This window comes from Equus asinus, chromosome 23 (assembly GCF_041296235.1).
Source record: "Equus asinus isolate D_3611 breed Donkey chromosome 23, EquAss-T2T_v2, whole genome shotgun sequence".
In the NCBI taxonomy this organism is placed as follows: domain Eukaryota; kingdom Metazoa; phylum Chordata; class Mammalia; order Perissodactyla; family Equidae; genus Equus; species Equus asinus.
In genome coordinates, this window is record NC_091812.1 from 37,574,345 (window position 1) to 37,594,848 (window position 20,504).

The 20,504-nt window shown below is 38.7% G+C and overlaps 1 protein-coding gene across 12 annotated transcripts in view; it reads right to left on the reverse strand.

The window, feature by feature from the left end:
- Positions 1 to 5,315: 5,315 nt before the first annotated feature.
- RFX3 (regulatory factor X3) overlaps positions 5,316 to 20,504 on the reverse strand; it is a 263,742-nt gene continuing 248,553 nt past the window's right edge. For all 12 annotated transcript variants that reach the window (XM_044756503.2, XM_014827698.3, XM_014827700.3 and 9 more), the window contains 2 exons: positions 16,015 to 16,057; positions 5,316 to 12,278 (listed from right to left, as the gene is read on the reverse strand). In XM_044756503.2, coding sequence (XP_044612438.1) covers positions 12,040 to 12,278; positions 16,015 to 16,057 — 282 coding nt within the window. In that variant the 3' untranslated portion in view covers positions 5,316 to 12,039. The remainder of the gene's footprint in view (positions 12,279 to 16,014; positions 16,058 to 20,504) is intronic.

The window sequence follows — 20,504 nt, forward strand, 5'->3', positions numbered from 1 at the left end:
TAAAGGGCTACGATTAAAATGACAGAGATGTAATGATGTGTTAACCTAAGTGCTTAGTGTTGTATTTGCAATTCACATTCAGAGTTTAACATCAGGTTCAACTTGGGGTATAAAATATTTATTTGCCCAAAATGTATCTACAATTAATATGGCAATTGCTGAGGGAAGGGTTCCAAATGATCAAATATCATTTTGCTGAGTAATTGATCTGCCAGATTATTCAGGATTGTTTGAAGTGTTTATTTCTCTGCCAGTAAAATGGCCAACAGTCCTAGATCAAATATAAGATGCTTTTACAACTTTTTTTTTCAGTTAATTGGCTCCTAGTGATTTGATTCGGAGCTATTGCAGGAATTATAAATTGGCTCAAGTTCTCTCAGTAGAGTTCAGCAACATGGTCCAAAAAAGTTTTGCAATGTATTAGCCACAAAATTTGGCTTCTAGAAATATGTGCAGAGAATATATGTGTAAAGAAAAAATAGGATAAATGCACAGATAAAGTGTTAAAGAGGAGTCATTAAGAATTATTTGTAACAGCAGAAACAGTCTATCTTAAGTAATATAATCATTAGGTATAATCATGAGAGAACTGGTTCCTTAATTCATACAACAAATATTTGTTGATCACACTATATACCAAGTACCACGCCAAGCCCTGGGAACTCTGTAGTGATCAAGACTAGGGGGTCCCTAGGGTTTGGGCTCAAGATGGCAACTAGGAGGATCTTGAACTCGCCTCCTTCCACAGACACCGAATCTACAGCTACATATGGAACAGTTTCCTCTGCAAAAAACTTAGGTCTGGCTGAGCAACTCCTACACATCAGGCAAAGGAGGAAAAAACCACATCGAAGTGGGTAGGAGAGGCTGGGACACAATCTCGCCATAAACCCCACTCCCCGTGCAGCCACCCACAATCAGGAGGCAACCCAAAACCTGGAGCTTCCCGGCGAGTGAAGGGTTGGTACCCCACATCCCGCACCCCAACTTTTAAGACCTGCACCTGAGAGACAAGCCTCCAAAACATCTAAAATATTTGAAAACCAACAGAATCCCGTCCTTGAGACCCACAGGCTACAGGAAAACTGAGAAAGGCTCTTAACGGATGCGCAGGCTCGGACCCACCCGCCCAGGCCCAGTGCAGAAGCAGCCAATGGCGCCCAGACATGAATTGAAAAAGGCTCATTTTAAAGCATCAGCCTGAGGGGCAGGCATGTCAGAACACACACGTCTAGGAACCTGCTGGAACACTCTCCAGGGACAGAGACTGGCATTCTCCATCTGCCTTGCTCTAGCCGGCGGGCGCCATCTTTTTTTTTTTTTTTTTTTAACTCGAGGTCTTTCTTTTTTCCTCCCTGGTGGACGCCATCGTTGTGGTCTCCCTCTGTCACACTCCAGAGAGCCAGTATCTCCCAGGAGGGAGCTTTTACAGTCATCTGGTGCCTGCCTTTTTGTGGCTGCTGCCCAGGGGATGACCCTTGAGCACCTGGCTCTGGAGGCCGGGGGAGCTTGTTTTCCTCGGTCCAGGGGATGGTAGGAATCCGAGAGTTGGTTCTTGGCAGGCTACGACCCCCAGGACACTGCACAGACAGCAGATGAAACACACCCAGTCTTTCTGAGAAAGAAGCCTATTTGCTTGTCCAGGAGCTTTGGCCTGGGGCAGGCTTCTGGTGTGGCACACACCTAGGGGCCTACTGGGCTCTCAGGGATGGAAGCCAGTGGATGCAATCTTTCCCCACTCCTTCTGCCTTGCTCCAGCTTGCAGGCATCACCCAGAAAGGAGCTTATACCCTTCCTTGTCTCGTGCCCGGATTTTTGCAGTTGCCTCCGGGGGACACCTCTACATGGCCTGGCTCTGGTTGCCAGTGGGGCTTACAGGACTGTAACCAATGCAGAAAGCGTTCTTACACAGCTGCCACCCCCAGGGCACAGCAAAAGGCCACAGACCCAGGAGCTCAGTCTTTCTGTGAGAGTGGCCTAATTGCTTACCCGCATAGCTGCAGCCTGAGGGGCAGGCTTCTAATTAAAGACCTGAAGTCTAATTAAAGGTCCCTGAAGTCATGGAGTTTGGAATTATAGAGGGGGACAGACATTAAGTTAATATTCATCCACATATTTATTTAGTGATAAAAGTGGTTAGCGCTATACACATACACTTCAAAACCGTGAGTTTTGAGTCTTTATATCTTTTGGATACAAGTCCTTTATCAGAAATAGGATTTATAAATATTTTCTCCTAGTCTGTGGTGTCAAGAACTGTGAAGGGTCTGATATTTTATCCTGCTGGCAAACTAACAAGTGAGCCTACCAGGGTTCCAAAGGTACTGGCAGGAGACAAGAGGCTCCTGGGTTGGAGAAAAAGGACTTTGGAGCTTCATATTTGCATCTGTTTCAATTGCTCCCTCGACGCCCCCGCCCCCCAGATCCATGAGGGTTGTGGAAAGGCCCAGGTAGGGATCACACACATAGTGGGTTCGTGTCACAGCTGAGAAACCCCAAGCATAGGAAACCCCAGTCATTTAAAGAGGTCTGCTAGCAAACCCACCTTTGCCCTGGAAAAGTCATTATCTTTATTATACTGGTCAGGAAACAAATGTGCCCTTTATCCCAGAGGGAACCTTTATCTCTATCTTCCAAGGCTTTTTGCTACATAGATATCTTTGAAAAAATAGTCCAGAACAAAAGTAGTTAATGTATTTGCTCAAAACGCATGAAGAAAACTGAGAGACCCAGGGAAAATCGTTTCCCAATATATGACTTGTCTTTTCATTCCCTTAGCAGCGTCTTTTGAAGAGCAGAAAATTTGTTTTTGCTGAAGCTCAGTTTATCAGTTTGATTTTTTGTGTATCATGCTTGGAGTCATATCTAAGAAATCTCTGCCTGACCCAAGATCTCAAAGCTTTTTCCTGTTTTCTTCTTAAGGTTTTATAGTGTTTAGTTTTATAATTAGGTTTGTGATCCATTTAATTTTTGTACATGGTGTGAGGTAAAGATCAAAGTTCTTTTTTTTTCACATATGGCTATCTAATTTTTCCAGCACCATTTTTTGAAAGACCATCCTTTTCCACTAAATTGCTTTGGCCCATTTGTCAAAAATCAGTGGTCCATAAACGTGTCGGTCCCTTTCTGCACTCTTTATTCTGTTCCATTGATCTATTTGACAGATTCCATTAATCTATCTTGATGCCAGTGCCACACTCTCTTGATTACTGTAGTTTTATAAGAGCTTTGAATTCAGGTATTGGTCATTCTCCAACTTGGTTCTTCTTTTTCAAACCTGTTTTAGCTATCATAGATCCTTTGCATTTCCATATGAATTGTAAAGTCAACGTCATTTCCTATTAAAAGCTTGCTGGGATTCTGATTAGGATTGTGTTGGATCTATAGATCAAACTGGGGAGAATTAATATCTTAACAATATTGAGTTTTATGCCCCATGAACACAGCATATCTCTCCATTTAAGTCTTTAATTTCCTCTAGCAGTGTTTTGTAGTTTTCAACGTTTGCCTTGCACATCTTTTAACAGATTTATCACTAAGTATTTCATAGTTAGTGTTTCTATTTTATTTCTTTCCCTCTCTTTTTGCTCTCAAACTTTTTGAGCCCTCTACTCTGTATAGTATAGAAATGCCTTACGATTTTAAAATTTTTGACAATCTTTTCCTTTTAATTGCAGTATATGGTACACTTCTATTTACTTTGATTACCAATGTATTTGTGTTCAGACAACTCAGACACAACTTCCCGTGTTCCCAGTCGTGCATAGGATACTTTCCAATCTCAAGGCTAGCAATGAGCTGATGCAAAACAGGGCTCATCGGCACAGGGAAGCTGCCGTGTCTAGGGTCCCTCAACCTAAATGCTCTGCTTGCCACCCAGCTCCTGTAAGGTAAATGGATCCACTTCCTGGGCCAGACATTGCTTCAGAGAGAAGTGGCCCAGAGGCAGATAAGAGAGCCCTCTTGCTCCCTTCCCCTGATTTCAAAGTACATTATCCTCAACAATATGGCAGCCACACTACTAATTATGGTGTTTCACAAAAGAAAATCTGTGCTGCAGCCAAACGGCAAATGACAAATTTCTACATGCATTACTTTTAGACCATAATGAGGAAAAAAATAGTTGGTAGATTGAGTCAGCTAATGAAAACCAGTTACATTTCTCAGGCTGAGTTCGTCTTGAAATATCCAAGTTACAAAAGACAAGGAAATAAGATTAAGACGCCATGGCAGGAAGAATATCGTAACCAAGAAGTAAATGCACCAATTACAGCATATATTTGAAAGGCCTCAGATTTCCAAGAGATATCAAGTATAAAAATAAGGTTAGAAACTGGGAACTCCATATTTTTGCACAAAAAGTTCAAAATACCTCACAAGTGGCGATGGCTGCAACATAAAAATGCCCAAATTTGTCAGATTCATTTTCTTTCTGGCCTAGCATTGTCTCTAAGATTTGCTATAATTCTGTCTACCTTCCTTTCATTTATTTATTAAATAACATTATTTGTTACATTCCTGTGTCATTGGATTAAATGTCCATATAAGTCAGAATGAATTTGGTGGTTCTGTGAGCTTAGATGTCAATATTTTTGTTTTAGAAATAACTTTTTATTATGATGTGAAAGGACCATGCTGGAGATTCCCAAAAGGTATTTTGTCTTGCATTTCTATCTTTTAAGAGAGCCCAAATCAATTGGCTATTCCCTATTCTAGGAGGAGGCCCTACACATGCTCTGATTTGAAAAAAAATAAATATCTACAAGGTAGAAAAATGTTTAAACTTGATTGCAGTGGTGGTTACATGACTGTGTGTGTTTGTCAAAACTCACAAAATGTACAGTAAAAAGGGTGAATTTTCCTGTATGTAACTACATTATTTAAAGAAGAAAAAATTGGGGCAGGATATTTTCTTAAGTGTATTAAAACAAATTTTAATAAGCTATTTCAATCTAAGCAAGAAACTTGGGCGCCAAATATCAATGTGAAGTGACTTAAAACAAACACATTATGAACATCCAAAAATCTGGATTTACAATGGAAATGTTGACAGCTTCTGAAATTAAACAGCACTCAATCACTAATTTTCTTTGAGGGTAAGATTTGTACCCTGCTGGGCTTATAATTTTGTTTTCTCTTTTTGTGCTGTTCATGTGTAAATATTGCCAATTTCATTTGACACAAAAGAGGAAAACAACTTAATTTTGTTTCTACGCTAGTGGATGGCACAAGAGACCACCCTCTAGATGAGGCAGTGTAATATAAGCTTCCTGGCAATGATTTGAGGGGAAAAAAATCAAGCCATTTCAAATGTATTTGTAACAAGGAAACAAATTTATTGATTTTAAAAGACAAGACACCATTTTGTTTTGAAAAACACAAGAAAGCTAGCCTGAGTTCAAGTCTGAAATATTCAGAAAAATCCTACTAATATCTTTAGTATGTTCCAGTCATTTGTTTAAACAACACACTAAAAGTTAATATATATTTTTATAATTATAAAAGTTCCCCAGTTATTGTACAGTACACAATACAAATCGCCCACAAACTATTATTTAGCTCCTGCCAATTTTGAGAGGACATGATATACTAAAAGATTTAGCATTTCTCACAAAAATCACATCAGGAAATACGTATTTACAAAATCAAATACATTATACAAAAAACCATCACATGTTATTCGGTAAAGATGTTTTTAAATAATTAAAAAGTTTATTCAACTGTAGTCCAAAAACTGGAAAAGAACATTACATTATCTCACACATACAATCTCTACAAAAGTTGCTTACCTCATTTACATAATATATTCAGTCGATTGTAAAATAAATGTTCCAATATCTCCTAGTGTTACTATGTTTCTGTGCTTGTGGGACTGAATAATGTAATCTGCCACTTACTAAGTGAAATTTAAATGATGGCACTTAAAAAAAAATACAGTATTTTAAAAAAACACAATGAAAGAAGTTTTACCTAGAAGGTACGAAAGCCCTGAGTGATAGTGGAATTACTGATTGGTAAGCACTACAATTAACCTAATTAAACGTTTACCACCCCAGGCACAAATTTCCAAGTGTTCTCAAGGCACTCACTTAAGTTTCTGTAACCAATGCATTGGTCACCACCATAGGTCCCAATCGATGATGGAGATGAGTAGAGAAAAAAATTTGCTTTGGTACAAAAGATGTTTTTTTAAATGAATACAATTCAATACCTCCTTTATTGGGTCGTTTAAAATTGTGTTTAGCAGGTTAAAACAAAGCAATCATTTGTTCAAAACTATTAATTCACTGAAGGAAAAATTTACTTGGTTATCAGCAGTCAATGGGAGTTTTTCTTTTCTTCTTTCCTCCCCAGAATCATAATTCTTCTAACAAAGATTTGTGGTCCTCATTATTGAGCTACATGAACAATTCTTACCAAAGATTTCATTACTCAGGGCTTCCAATCCCAAGATCATAATTTATTTAAAAAACAAAGGAAAGAGGGGAAAGAAAAGAATCAAATACCAGAACCAAATGAAAGAAGAGACAAAACACGTTTCTGAAAATAAGACGTATTACCAATTACTTCAAACAAAAGAAAAAAAATCCTAGGCAGTCACTTTGTAAGTGGCTTTTACTATTTAAGTAAAATTGGTAAACTAAACTCAGGTCTACTGGCACATAAAATCACTAGCAGCAATGATCAAGGCATGCAAACTGAGAAGCATTTACAGTAAATCATCATGAAGAATTCAAAAGAAGAGAGTTAAATTAAAACCCTTTGAGTATTGCATGTTAACACATGAGTAATTTGCATGGTTTGACTTCCTAAACTGCCTAAAAAAAGCAACGTTGACGGCAAACTTGCACTATGCTATGGATGTCCTTTCACCAGACATCGGAATAGGTTACACTCTCACGAGCGCCAGGCCAGGGCAGCGCAAGCGCATCTGCAGATGACACTGCTCTCCTGTTCCATCACGCAGGGGACAGAGGGGTCAATGCTCGGAGAGCGTCCCTTGAGCAAAGTCAGCAATTGTGTCAGCAGACTGGCATTTACAGGTATCAGAAGCAGTAGTCATAGCATCTCCTGACAGATGAGCTTAAAATCAAGTGCTTTGCTCTCCATTCTATCAATGTAGAATTTTTTGACAAAGTATTAAAGTTTTGGAGCATAGATAAAATTATGCCCTGTATGAAATTCCCAAACAGTATTTGATGAGAGATCTAACTCCAGATAGCTTACCTGCCCTCGAAGAGTTCAGCTTTTCTTTATCCACTTGAACTCGTTTCTTCCTAAGGCTTCACTTACAATTGTACTTTCTAAAGCTAAATAAACGAGATCTTTTGTTTTGTTTTGGAAAAAAAAAAAGAGAAAGAAACGTAACCCTTTCTTTATCATACCTTTTAAAGGCAATCTAGGTACTTCCAATGTGCAGATCAGTTATGACATGGGTCTACAGGCCCATGTGTTTGTCCTCCTTTTCTAGAGTCATGATGTGATGCTAGAAAAGTTGATTTGTTTTTTTCTGTAAACAGCACACTTACTTAGATGGCAGTGAATATTTGGGAATAAATATATCAAGCCCTCTTGAAGAAAATTAAGAGTTGTATATAAAATGCAAGTGTCCAGCGTGGAAACACTTTCTCTTCCTACCCCCCCTTTAAAAAAACAGCATAATTAGACATTTGGATATAGAGTATATTTTACCGGTCTAAGTCTAAATAAATGATCTGAAAGGCTTTTGTCCCCCATTGTATATCTTACAATGCTCAAAGGGTTAATACAAGGCATTACATCAAAGGGGTTTTCTAATACTAGAACAAAGCACTGAATTAATGCTTCTATTCCGGTTTTTAAAAAAATCACCAAACTTGCAGAAATACTAGGATTCCATTAATTGATCTGTTCTAACCATATACATGGAGGTTGATCTGATCTAGTGACAAGCCCAATTGTCAATAGCACTGCATGTCAACCCCTCTCCCCCATGTTCTGATGGGATTCATACAAATCACCAGTTCTGATTGCAATGTTTCAATGGCTGTTATTTTCTCACCAAGGATTCGGGGGAGGGGAAGTTATAACAAAGGTCAATTTGTTGTATCTAACCACTGCCTCAAGTTGTACACAAAGGTGACTTGCCGAAGTTTTTTACTTTCTACTTGTGTCCACACAGGGAGGACCAACATCACAGTGACACACATTTTCTTCCTTTTACACTAATGTTTCAAGCACAGCATTATTTTAGACATTTCAAATATATCATATGAAGAATTTTTTTAAAATTTGAAAATGCATCACGTTTAGCACTTCTCGAGAGTGCATTCATGTACAAAGGTTCCTGATTACGGTCACGAAACCGTATTCATTCCTGAATGACTCTGACAGCATTCTACAAGAACGCGCTCATTTTTACTCGTCTACTACAAATCAAAGGCAGTCAATGTTGCACACTAATTTTAGGTATGCAGTGTTAAAACCATTTTCTAAAATTTACTTTTGTTTTTAAAGTACACCATCTAAAGAGAGGTGCATGAACCGTGCTATACAGTACAAGAAAAAGCACAAAAAGGAAAGCAGATTTCTGAAAAGGCAGTAAGACTTATACAGTCAGTCCAAACACAGTTTGGATGAGAATCCTGAAAAAAGTGACCAGCCACTTGATACTCAAAGAAAAATTTTAAAATTTGGGCCCTGTGTTCCAAGGAGATGGTTCACCCATTTCACCCTATTGTTCACTGGCTTCACGAATGCAAATCTTTTGGGTATGATTCTCAAAGTGTATGTGAAGATCAAACTATGCCCACGATACTCAATCCTACTACATGGAAATATCTTTCTGAAAATTAAAAATAGCCAACATACCTTCCTTACATTTTTCCTCACTCAAAGTGTAGTACTTGGTCTATGCAGATATTTTTCATGACAAGTGTTTGATTACACTGCCAAGAAATATTAATAAGTCCTTAAAATGTGTGCTTGTCACTTGTCAATAAATTTACTCTGAGAGTATTGGTGTCTAATGTGATTTAGAAAAGTCACAGTTTCAATGAATGAAAAAAATGGAAAGAAAATGTTCAATAAATGCAATAAATGTGATTGCTCCAATTTGCTCAAATGTATAAATTATGTTTTTATTTTCTAATATATTTTACAACTCAAACTCAAAATCAGCTAGGATGTTTGTGTGTGACTGGATACGCACATGTGTCTTACTGTGGATTACAAAGAACTGCAAGTAGCATAGATCGTAGCTGTTATTTTTTCTGTCGGTCAGAACTATCTACCCTCGTCACAAAGAACTAACATTCCTAACTGTGTTCATAAAGGAGATCAGAAGATTTTTAGTGAGTCAAGTTGAAATGTAACAATATTTAACTCCTAATCTGTCCTAATTTAGAACAAACCACGAACAATCGGAAGAAATGTTGAATCCTGGAGGGTCCCCAATCCCTAACTTTCATCAATCTAAATTTACCCATTATTATCAGATTCCTCTAACGATACAAATATATCCAACATTAAACAGTGATAATAAATACATTTAAAATCGTTCAATAAACAAGATGAAACCAGCAAATACATGTGGTCCAATACAGATACAGTATAGTTCTGGGGGTGGTGGACAGGGATAGGCAAGTAGAAAAATTGAGAGTCAGAATGAAGAGTGTTTTTCCCACTTTCTGATTTTAATTTTACCTGTAAACGTGTCCTAATGCACAATGAAGTAGATACATGGTCTTCGCAGCTTAAGGTGTTTTGTTTGTTTGCCTTTTTTTGTGTGTGATGGTGCAAATTCATCGCCTTTTGGGAGCAAAAAGGGGGATAATCATTTAAATGATATGAAGGTTATGCTAGGATGCTAGTGACGACTTTCAAATATATGAATGAATTGTATAATACAAAATTTGAATCAATTTTAAAAATTACATCTAAAACATTCAAAGTTTAAGAAACTCTGTTGATCTTAGTTATTTGAGCAGTCTAAGGCAATCAAGCAACAGCAGTTGAAGTATCCTGCGTATCACCCGATAAGCCATTTGGTATTTTTAACTTCACAGACTGGCTCGCCCTCTTCTTTCCACCCCCCCACCCCTCACCCCAATAAAACCGGAAAGATAAACATCTTGAGTCTAATATAGGCCTCATTAATAATCTGTAAATCATTTTGTGCTTTCCCTTTTTTTTGGCTTGTGTATTTATTTTTGCTGATTAGCTTTTATTTTACGACTATTTAAATGAATGGAGGTGCCTGGTTTTTGTTAATAATTTGAGTGCTTAAAAGAACCTTGGCTTTTCATGTAAATTAAAACGGGGATGGGTGTATCCTCTCTAGGATCTCACCGTTGGACTTTGTAGCTGACTCCTGCCCACAGGCACTCGTGTGTGCATGTGGACACACAGACACCGAGACACACAGACAACATTTAGACTGAAAAGATGCACTTCGATAAGTACCTGCTTATTTTGTTAACTTTCTTAAATATAACTAGATAAGAATGGTCTAAAACATACATGATTTTATGTAACAAGTTGGTAATTAAAACTAGCCTGCTATTCCACACCCTTAAGCAATCTGGTTTGTAATCAAGTAATATTAGCTCTAAGCACAAAAAATAGGTTCGCGGTCACTCAAAGAGGGGAAGTGATTTTCATCTTTTTGTTTCGCTTTGTTTGCCCTCAATTTCCTTTGAAGAACATGTAACCTGTCCTTACTTCGGGAATCTGAAAATGACAGGCACACCTTGTCAAATGGATTGAAGAGGAATTCACATGAACAAAATAAGCCTTACTAAACCTTAGCTTCAGTTCTGTTTTAAGGCACCATGTAATAGCCGAGGTACGATGATCCCTGATGTACATTCTTCAATGGCACGCGTCCATCCAGCCACCTATCCAAATCCTACAGAATCGGGGATAAGCAACAGAGCGGTGTGCCAGTTACACTGCCTTCAGGTTCTGTTTAAAATTTAAATCCACTTACTTTAGAAACCAGGAAATATTTTTGAAGGAAATAACGATATGCAGGTTGCTACATTCCTTGCATTCTATAAATTTTCTTTTATAATAGCAGCATATTGAACTACTATTAGGAAAAAGACCTGGAATAAAAGAAAGTCATCCAAATGGAATGGTTTCCTGTATGTCCAGCTCAGCATAAGTAGCATGTACACTTAAAAAAAAAAAGTCAAGTCATTTTTTCAGCTTCAGTATCTAACTATAATAGCCCCACTCAACAGCAGAATGCATCTGTGCAGTGGTCCCAAATACAGAATCAGTAGTCTTCAAACAGAGGAATTGGTAAGTAAATAACAGTTAAAATTCAATGTTTAACGGAAGCTTGCATTAACATGGTTTAATAATTATGTACACAAATTATGTACATATTAGCATAATCTCTTGCAATTCTGTCATTTACTCTGAACTGATAAATGCACAGCTCAATTTTTCTTCAGAGAAAAATAGATGGCCTTCCCAACCCTCTAGCACTATAATAAAAATGCTCTGTATTCTCTCCATACTCCAAAATGGTATCAAAATAGTGTCTTGTGGTTCTGTCCAATGAAAAGCACCTTTCAAAAGCAAATTGGATGCATCTGCTGCCAAATGGGCATGCCTCCAGTGTAAATCAAAGAAATTCATTTCTTTTGATATTTCACAGAAGTGCATCTAATTAAAAACTTACACATGAAATCATACACCAAGACTAACAATCAACAATAAAATATTTTAACCTACAAAAAAAGTAAATTACTTCTTAATTATAAGAAAACAAAAACATCGACATTAAGTGTTGTAAAAATCCTTCTTGACACCTGAAACTAAGGGGGGGAAAACATTATTAAGAGGCAAATAATTTGTTTATGTTAAAAAAAAAAAAAAAAAGACCTGGCAAAATACATATACCCATTCCATTTCACAACTCCAAAAAAAAAAAAATGTTCAGCACAGATAGAATTTGACAACAGTCGACCTTCAGGCTTATTAAATTTTCAACTTAAGCCCAATATCAACAGGGTTAACGTTAGCTGGAAAAATATGCTTTAATATTCTTTAGACTGCAGTGTAGGTATTTCCTGTGGCGCTGCACTGTCTGATAGTCTGAGTACTCGTGACGATGTGCTCGCTGTGAATGGGATTCAGGAGGCTTGGCTGCACACTGCTCTCCAGAACAGGCTGCATACAGCCCACCGGAAACGCCGGGGTCAGCTCGGTCTTCTCTCTTTTGGCTTGAGGTTCTGAAGAGTCATCTAGTTCTTCATCCATTTCACTTTCCACTTCACTGCCTTCATCTGCACAAACAAAAACCATCAAGATTATAACCAGAAGACAAACTGGAAAACAGCAATCAACACATGCTTTAGAAACACTAATACAATACATTAAGAAAGCAACTTCTTCGTTCTTGTCGGGGGACAAAGCTTGTAGGTTTTCCTTTCAGCAGCTTTTACTTGTGTCAGCACTCTATTAAAGCATCTACAATTCTTTCAAACATAGCAAAGGTAATTTATTTTTGGCTAGTTTGTGACTGATATCTTTAACTTCTTTTAAGAAGACCTTTAGAATTTCCTAAGTATCGGCATAATTTGTGTCATCAGAAAGTAGTCACTTTGGTACACGGTGCTGGCTTTTGGGAAATGTATTGTACTGAAAAATGCTAACTAAGAAAAAAGAAAGAAAAAGTTTTCAGTCTCCTCCAAAACTCTACACTAGACATAAATTTCCTCTGTGCTGATGTTAATGTCGGTGAGATCCATGTTGGTTCACACAACAGCCACAGCATGTATAAGCAGGGGCTGCTCGACAGACTTTTTGGTGCACATGAATGCTGCAGATTGTAACGCTAAATAGGCCTTTAATTTTTATTACAAAAACATTATGAAGACTGAGGCAGTAGTATCAGATTAAAAATGCACGATGAATTTCCATTTCTGGCAACACTGATACTCACTGTTAATAGCTAGTATTCATTTCTGGAAATTAAACGTATTAAATAGTCACTGTTACCTCCAAATTTTAATACATTTTGTATTAACTAAGACGTCACTATAATGGAATACTATTTAATTTTTTCCAGCACGCACTGTTAAAATTCAAAAGGAGAGAGAGAAAATGCTCACACACAGCTTTACTCCTATCCTCTGCAAGAGTCTCCTCAGAAGAGTGCAGGGAATACCTTTCCAGGAGTGATAATTTTTAAATAAGGAGGAATATATTTCTGCCTTAAAAATCTTTCTACTTCAGCATGTTTTATTGTTTACCAAAAAAAGGATAAACGTATAATTACATCAAATACCTCATCTATAACTAAAATATGTCTCTACTTATTGTTAGATTTTTGACATGACAGTGACTTGTATAAATGGGAATCAGACCTCCACTATATCCTCTTCTATGGCATATCACGTACAGTGGGTGTGTAACAAGCATCTCCTCAGTCAGATTAAGTTGGAATCTTTCTAAGGAGCACTGAGTCTAGTTTTCCCCTTTGGGGCACACCTACAGCAGAAGTTCCTGCTAATGCAGCTCTCCACACAAATGGGCCTCTTGACTTTTCTTTTCTTATTATCAATTGGGGCAAAGATGGTTCCAGAGAAAAGTGAGAAGTACCAGGGCCTCCACATACAGCTGTGTAGTGAGCAGCTGCCAGGAGCGACATCTCCTGAGAAATGGTATTTGTGATTAAAAAGGCTGACATTAGATGTATTGACTAGAAATGATGTTTGTAATGCATTATTATTGACAAACACGGAGTGCTCTTAGACGAGGCAAAAATTGTGCTGGCTCATCTACTTTATCTGGTTATCTTTTTGCCTCTGGAAAATGGTCTTGATGATAACATTAGAGTTTGTCAGGACAAGCATATTCAAAGGGCTGGTGGGCCACAGGGAGAGAGATGCACTTGGAAGACATCTGCTTCATCAAGAAGGTAGGATAAAAAAAATGTCTGGAAGGATGCTCACACTAAATTCTTCATGGTGGTAGTCTCTTAGGGTTGTGACTATGAAGTTTCACTTTCTATAGTTTCTAATTCTCTGTATTACTGAAATTTTTATATAGAGCTAATATTTTATTGTCAGGAAAAAAATTAAAATTCTCATTTTGTGGAAACAGCCCACAAAACACTCTTGAAGATTTCATGCATTCGGCCCTGCATATGCCAGTTTGGCTACATTTCAAGAAGCATCAGGTCTGGGCGTGAAGGAGACAGTAGGGCCACATCAAGAAGGTGAAGAAAAATTAAACTGCTCTCGGCTCCCTCTCTACCAACGTTTCTGTGCCTGAGAAACAGTGTGAACATAAAAGAGGCAGCACTCAAAGGAAAAAAATCATTTCAAGCAGGTGGGCGAGTGGAGAGAGAGTGGAGAAAGTCCTTTCAGCTCCCCTGCTGTGGGTGGAAGCACAATGGGACAATGGACTGAACAAACCAACCTAAGTGCTTCAGGCCACTTCTCTTTAGGTCCGCTCGTGGGTGGCAGGGCTCCTCTGGACGGCTAGGGGGCAATCTATAAAAGCAAGCCCTTTCTCCAGTTCCCAAGGGCAAATTAATGCAATTCCATAGATATCTGATGCTCCTAGAAAGACTCAAAGATATTTCCTAGAGATCTACTCGAGGTGATGGAAATCTGGTGCACAAAAACTAAAGTTAGGTGGTACTGGAGTTTCCTGAAGCTCTGTTTTGGTTCAGCACTTTACAAAGACTGGCTGCCATTCAGTGTTTGGCCAAGTAGCAACACTCCTGCTGGGCACGCAGGGATGAAAGTCCCAAATTTGGGTTAGGAGGCTTTGGTGTCAGTGCCTCATGCGGGACATGGGTTTCAAGTGCCACCTTGCTTGCTCTGAAGTTACAAATTAGTATCATCACTGATTAACTTTTTGACTGTTATTTGGTTGCTCCTATAGAGTATATATGTGCAGCAACAATAGTTTTTGGCTACCATTTTCTACTTTTCCTGTTTTGCTATTACGCATAGTACTAAAACAGGAATTAAACGCAGGCACAATTGGTAAATAGAGACTGACAGGAGTTTAATGTGGGGGTGATGCTGATTCAGGACTTTCCCAGCACATCAATGATTTCCACCACCAAGGAGGCACAGAAGCTGACCACCGAGTACCCTAGTACAAGACACTCCAGAGAACAGTGCACCTCATGTACCGATTCCCCAAGCACTTCCTCTTGCCTCAGTTTCCCCTCTGGCTTTGGCTCTGTCCCAGAAGGGCTAATTGTGTAGCTTTCTCCAGTCTGTGCATTTTGTCCCTCCCTCCAGAACTCAGTGCTTAAAAACCTCAAGATAGCTTCACTTTTTTGGTGTTTTTTTTTTTAAGAAAGGCTTATATTCTCTGCAGTGCTCATTATTTTAAACTGAGCTGGTATTTTATCAGGATTGTTTCTGTCTGTGTGTGCTCTTCCAACCTCACTCCTCCCAAGCCCTATTCCTTTTACTGTGGAGTTTTGTAGATCACCATTTTCTTCAGGAATATATGTCATGTTCTTATATTAGAGTGGCAAGGGTGGTATTAAAAGTTAAGAATTATATACGTTATCCTTTTTATCTATCCCACTATTGATGTTGCTTTTACAGTAAACTTCATTGCTATCTCTGAGTTCTTTCTCCACTGAGAAGTGTGAATTGATGAGGTAGGTAGGCTGAGGAATCTTTTTTCTTGCCAAGTGGGCCTTGAATAAAAATATGTGGCCCAATTTGACCACTCTTCTCCAGGACTCTGGTGATGGTCAGAAATAATTTCTTGTTACTTGTAATAAACTGCAGGCAAAAAGTGAAGAAGAGTTTGGAACTGCATTTAAATTTAATTCTTGCATCTAGTATACCTCACATAAAGAAGGCATAGAAATGGAGAAATAATGAAGGATTCCAAAAGACGTAACTGTCATATTCATCTAGGACTATGCCATTTCCACAAAATCAGAGTGCTGTAGACACACAAACTAAACCACAGTTTTCTATCGGAGAATTTCTTAGTCAACAAAAGTTCTTAAAAATGTACATTACTTTCAGTGCTTACCTTTATCCAGATTTCCAGGAGACACAGCATTTAAATCACCAAACTGCAAAACAATAGCCATTTGTGCAACCGTTACTACCAGGCAGAATAAAATAATGTTCTATCAATCTTCGGTAAAAACACCACACTATGACTTTTTAAAACTGTAAACTAGTGACCATTTTGATCTCTAACTACACGGGTCACATAATTTTCCAATCAAACTTGTCGAATTTGAACAGTTTAAATTGTGTCACAATTTAGCTGTCTTAGCCTCTTTGCAAAAGGATAATTTTCTCTGCCTTCCACGCTCCATTTTACTTTTTATTATTTCAACTTAGCAGTGAAGAAATAGGGGGCTGGCTGGCTGGATGAAGATGGATGTGTTGGAATGCATTTGGGAAAGCCGTGAGGAAGAGGGATGCACCAGCTCTGCTCCCATGCGCCCTGCGTGAGTCCCCCTGGAGTCTACATTCGAGAAACATGGGCCAGCCACTGGGTTGAAATCTGTTTTTAAAGCTTTTATTAGTAGAAATGAAAAACATAATAGGAGCCCCAAAGTTGACAGTATTTATTTTTACAAAATCTTTGAGCCTTCTCTTCTTGTAATTTGATGTTCTTATTCACCAAGATAATAGGGTCCCACTTTAAAAAGGAAAGGCATCTGATCATTACTAATAACAAAAATGAGCTTAAAACACTATGGGACAGTTAATAACCCTCAGTTTAGACTCTATTTTCTACCTGGGTGGAAGTACTTGGTGATATTTTTAAAGTGAGAAAATAGATTTTGAGAGTGAACAAAGATGGATACACTAAATAAAAAACTGAAAAGCAGAGGTAACAAGCCAATTGGAAAAAAGTGAAGTGAAACCCCAAAGCATTCACTTTTTAAATGGTAAACCTTATTTTTTTTAAAGCTGAACATTCAGAATAAGTCATTATTAGAAATTCAGATTTCTCAACAGGCTTAGGAAAGAGTGAGACAGAAATTCTACTTACATTCAGAAGTTTGCTTATAAAGAGTTCCATGATAGGAGTATTTTTTTCATCTACAAAGTATGTCTATAAAGTAATAAAACTGATTTTATTTTGCAAACATACACACATTTTTCTTTCTTTTTCCTAAACGTGTATTGTTCTTCATAGTAGCTACCTTGGGAGCTTATACATTTACTCCAAGGTCCAAGGTTCTGGAATTCCTCCTTGATAATCAGTTTGAAGAGTCAGTTTATGTGTCATTCAAGAAAACCCACCTTGTTATCTTACATCCAATTGTGACTCCAAACAACACTCCCAATTTTATTCATCATACTTGGTCCTGCGGTGATTTCTGACTACTCACCAAATCAAATTCACCTCTGCCACAATTCAACATATTCAAAGTAATATGTCATTTTACTCTTTAGTATTTCTTAGCAGCTCAGAGGTAGTTTTAAAAGAGGCATTCCACAACATTTTAAGCTATGGCAGCATTACTGGAATAAATATGCCGCTTTCACAAGTGACTGCTGTGAAGGGGACACAGGCCTCCTGGATAAGTAACTCCCAGCAAGTCTGTTTGAAAGATGGTCCCATTACTTTACAGTTATATCCCATTGGGCCTCAAATGCAAATTCATAAATACTGAGCTGCTGCTTTGAAGTTGTTCCTGATCACATGGGTCAGAACTTTTTATTAGTCTAAATAAAAATTACAGTTTAAATTATGTAGGATTTCTTGAATTAAAGAATATAACATAAGCAACAAGAAACCAGTGAGACTCTCTTTTTGGTATTATTTAAACATTTTAGAACTATAAACAGAGAACGCCCAACGCAGAAGGATCATTTATAAGTTACCTCTGACACAAGACAATGAGATTTTTATTTCTTTTAAGTGAATACTTAAGAACACTTAAGAAATAATTCTGGAAACAAGTTGGCAGCGATGAGTCTAAATATACCTCTATACCTATAAAAAATGAATATTCCACTTGTTTTTGAAAACTCTTCAAGAGTTGCTTGAGACTAAATTATTATTGCCATTGGTGATAAATAATATCACATGAAGTGGCTAAAACCAAACTCTGGACATAGTTGAAAATTTTCTTCAAATGAAACACTGCTTTAACTTTCTACCTAACTCTGAAAATACGACAACTTCCTTAGTACAAAGATTTTTCTTTGACAGTTTCTGCTTAATCTGAAAGAATACAACTGATTATTCAGGAGGCTGAAAATAAAAACCAAAGCAACAGGAAATCTCAGTGACTGTTATTATCATTAGTAAATAAACATTTGCATACTAAGTGCTACGTGCCTGCGGCTATGCACCGTACAGAAGAATCTCAGAGACACTGTCAACACCTCCAGGTGTCTCTGGGATCAACGACAGTTCCACATGTACAGCAAACAGAGTAGAGTTAAAATAAAAATCTTGTGAATAAGAGGTAAGATTTTGATATCCGACACAGCAGAAGATAAAGGTTTTTACATGCATTTTACATGTGAGGAAAGAATACACATGTGATTCAGGAAAAACCACTTTATCCTATAGATAGACTGAGTACAGCTAGGAGAGTCAGTTCATTCACTCATTATCCAGTAAAGATTTATTGAGAGCCAGCTACGTGCTGGGCACCGTGCCAGCCAGGTCCAGTCAGATTAACCTGGAAATATTCCCTCTTTCTGGAGGTATCAGAAGTTGCTTACATTATGAAGGATAGGTAGTTCAGCCAGAAAATGAGGCAACAGAGGAAACCCTCAGGAAGGTTTTAGAAACAGAGTTCTCAGACAGGGAACCCAGTGCAGGGGGCTTTGGAGTGAGCAGCAGGTGACAGCCGCAGGAAGGCAGGATGCCAATGGTGCCGGGAAGCCTGAGAGTGGGCACAAGGAAGACAGCATCACACACAGGGGACACACAGCAAGCGCCTAGATCAGGCCGGCACAAACCAGAAACAGAAGAGGAGGAAGAGATAAACGATTTGGATGAAAAATACGGAGGTTCGTAAGAAAGGACAGAGATTGCTGTAAGGTCATAGCTCCAGCAATTGGAAAATGGTGTTGTTTTCTAACTTCCCTGCTGCACAGGGGCCTGGAGGGGCTGCTACTCATTGGGTGACCTCTCACAGCTCACGAAGTACTCCCGTGTGCCCGGATATGGTAGGCTTCCTCTCAGATGTTATGACCTCAAGGATCACTTCCTCAGGGAGGCTTTTCCTCACAGCCCCACCTCAGGATCTCTTCCGCTGTCCTTCTCACCACTTCCTTCAAAGCACCTACCACAACATGTAATAACTTGTTTCCTCCTCTAATATCTGTCTTCCCAACCCTAATGCCAGCCAGTGCCATGAGGGCAGGGACCCTGTTTGTCCTCTTCATTAATGTACCCCTTAATCGAGTCCTGCACCTGATAAATAGTAAAGGCTGAATAAACAGCAAATGAATGAAGTTGCTTCCTCATTTAAGCCTCAGAAAAAACTAATGAATTTGGCAAGGTAGCGAGCTTGGATTTACTCTAACAGCTATTGAAAACAATGAATTGATTTGTCTAACATTATATAGGAAATACGGCAGTGTTAGATTTGAGACCAGAGAGTCTGAACCCCAGTTTAGGAGTGTGGGAGAGGCAGCGGGAGAGGGAGAGAAAGCATGTATGTTCCACACATGGAGGAAGGAATATAAATTAAGGGATTTAAAATGTGCTCTGGGGTTAGAAAGCATATGGCCTTTGATGTATGTAGGAATTAACCTTCTGTCAGCCAGATAGATGAGGTTCTGAAGTAAAAACAGAATGGAACCGTAGAGAGAGTACTTCTCTTGTTTTCAAGAAGAAAGACCTCCTATCCTAGAAACCATTTCCCCCAGGTCCTTACAAGGGCTCATAATAATGAGTGCCTCCCTGGACAACAGCAGACTAAAAAAACATGTGGTCAAGACAGCCAGTGGGAGTCTGTCAGACCATAAATTCATGATGAGACTAGTAATGGCCATGAAGTGTAAATGGGCAACTAGTCAGCAGTAGCAACTGGGCAGCATGGCCAGTGCAACCACGGACAGGATCTTTGAGAGAGACGGTGACTGTGACCCTGACTTGTGGCCAAGCAGATAAGGAGTAGTTGATCACAGGACTTCGAGGCCTAATACCTGCACAGGCACCATGAGAGGAAGAATGCAGCCCACGGTGCACCGGAGAGACCACTGCACAGGAGATTCAGTGGCAGCAAACTTTTCAGTGAGGGAGGCAAGCTTGTACTGTAATGCTTGGAAACTGAAACGATGCAGAGGAAGTCAGGGAGCCCAGCCAGCAAACAGTCGGGGATCCACAGGGCGCCCACAAGCAAAGACTGGGGACAGAAGTGGGGGATAGAAGGAAAGAGTTCGGAGACTGTGATGAAAACTTCACCTGTAGGGACACTTTCTCTGCTGGAAGGGTTCACCCCCTTCTAGGAAGAAAGGATTAGTGAGTAATCATAACCACATCCTCTTGGGCAGTCAGGTAAACATTTCCTATAGAAAAGGCCTCTTACT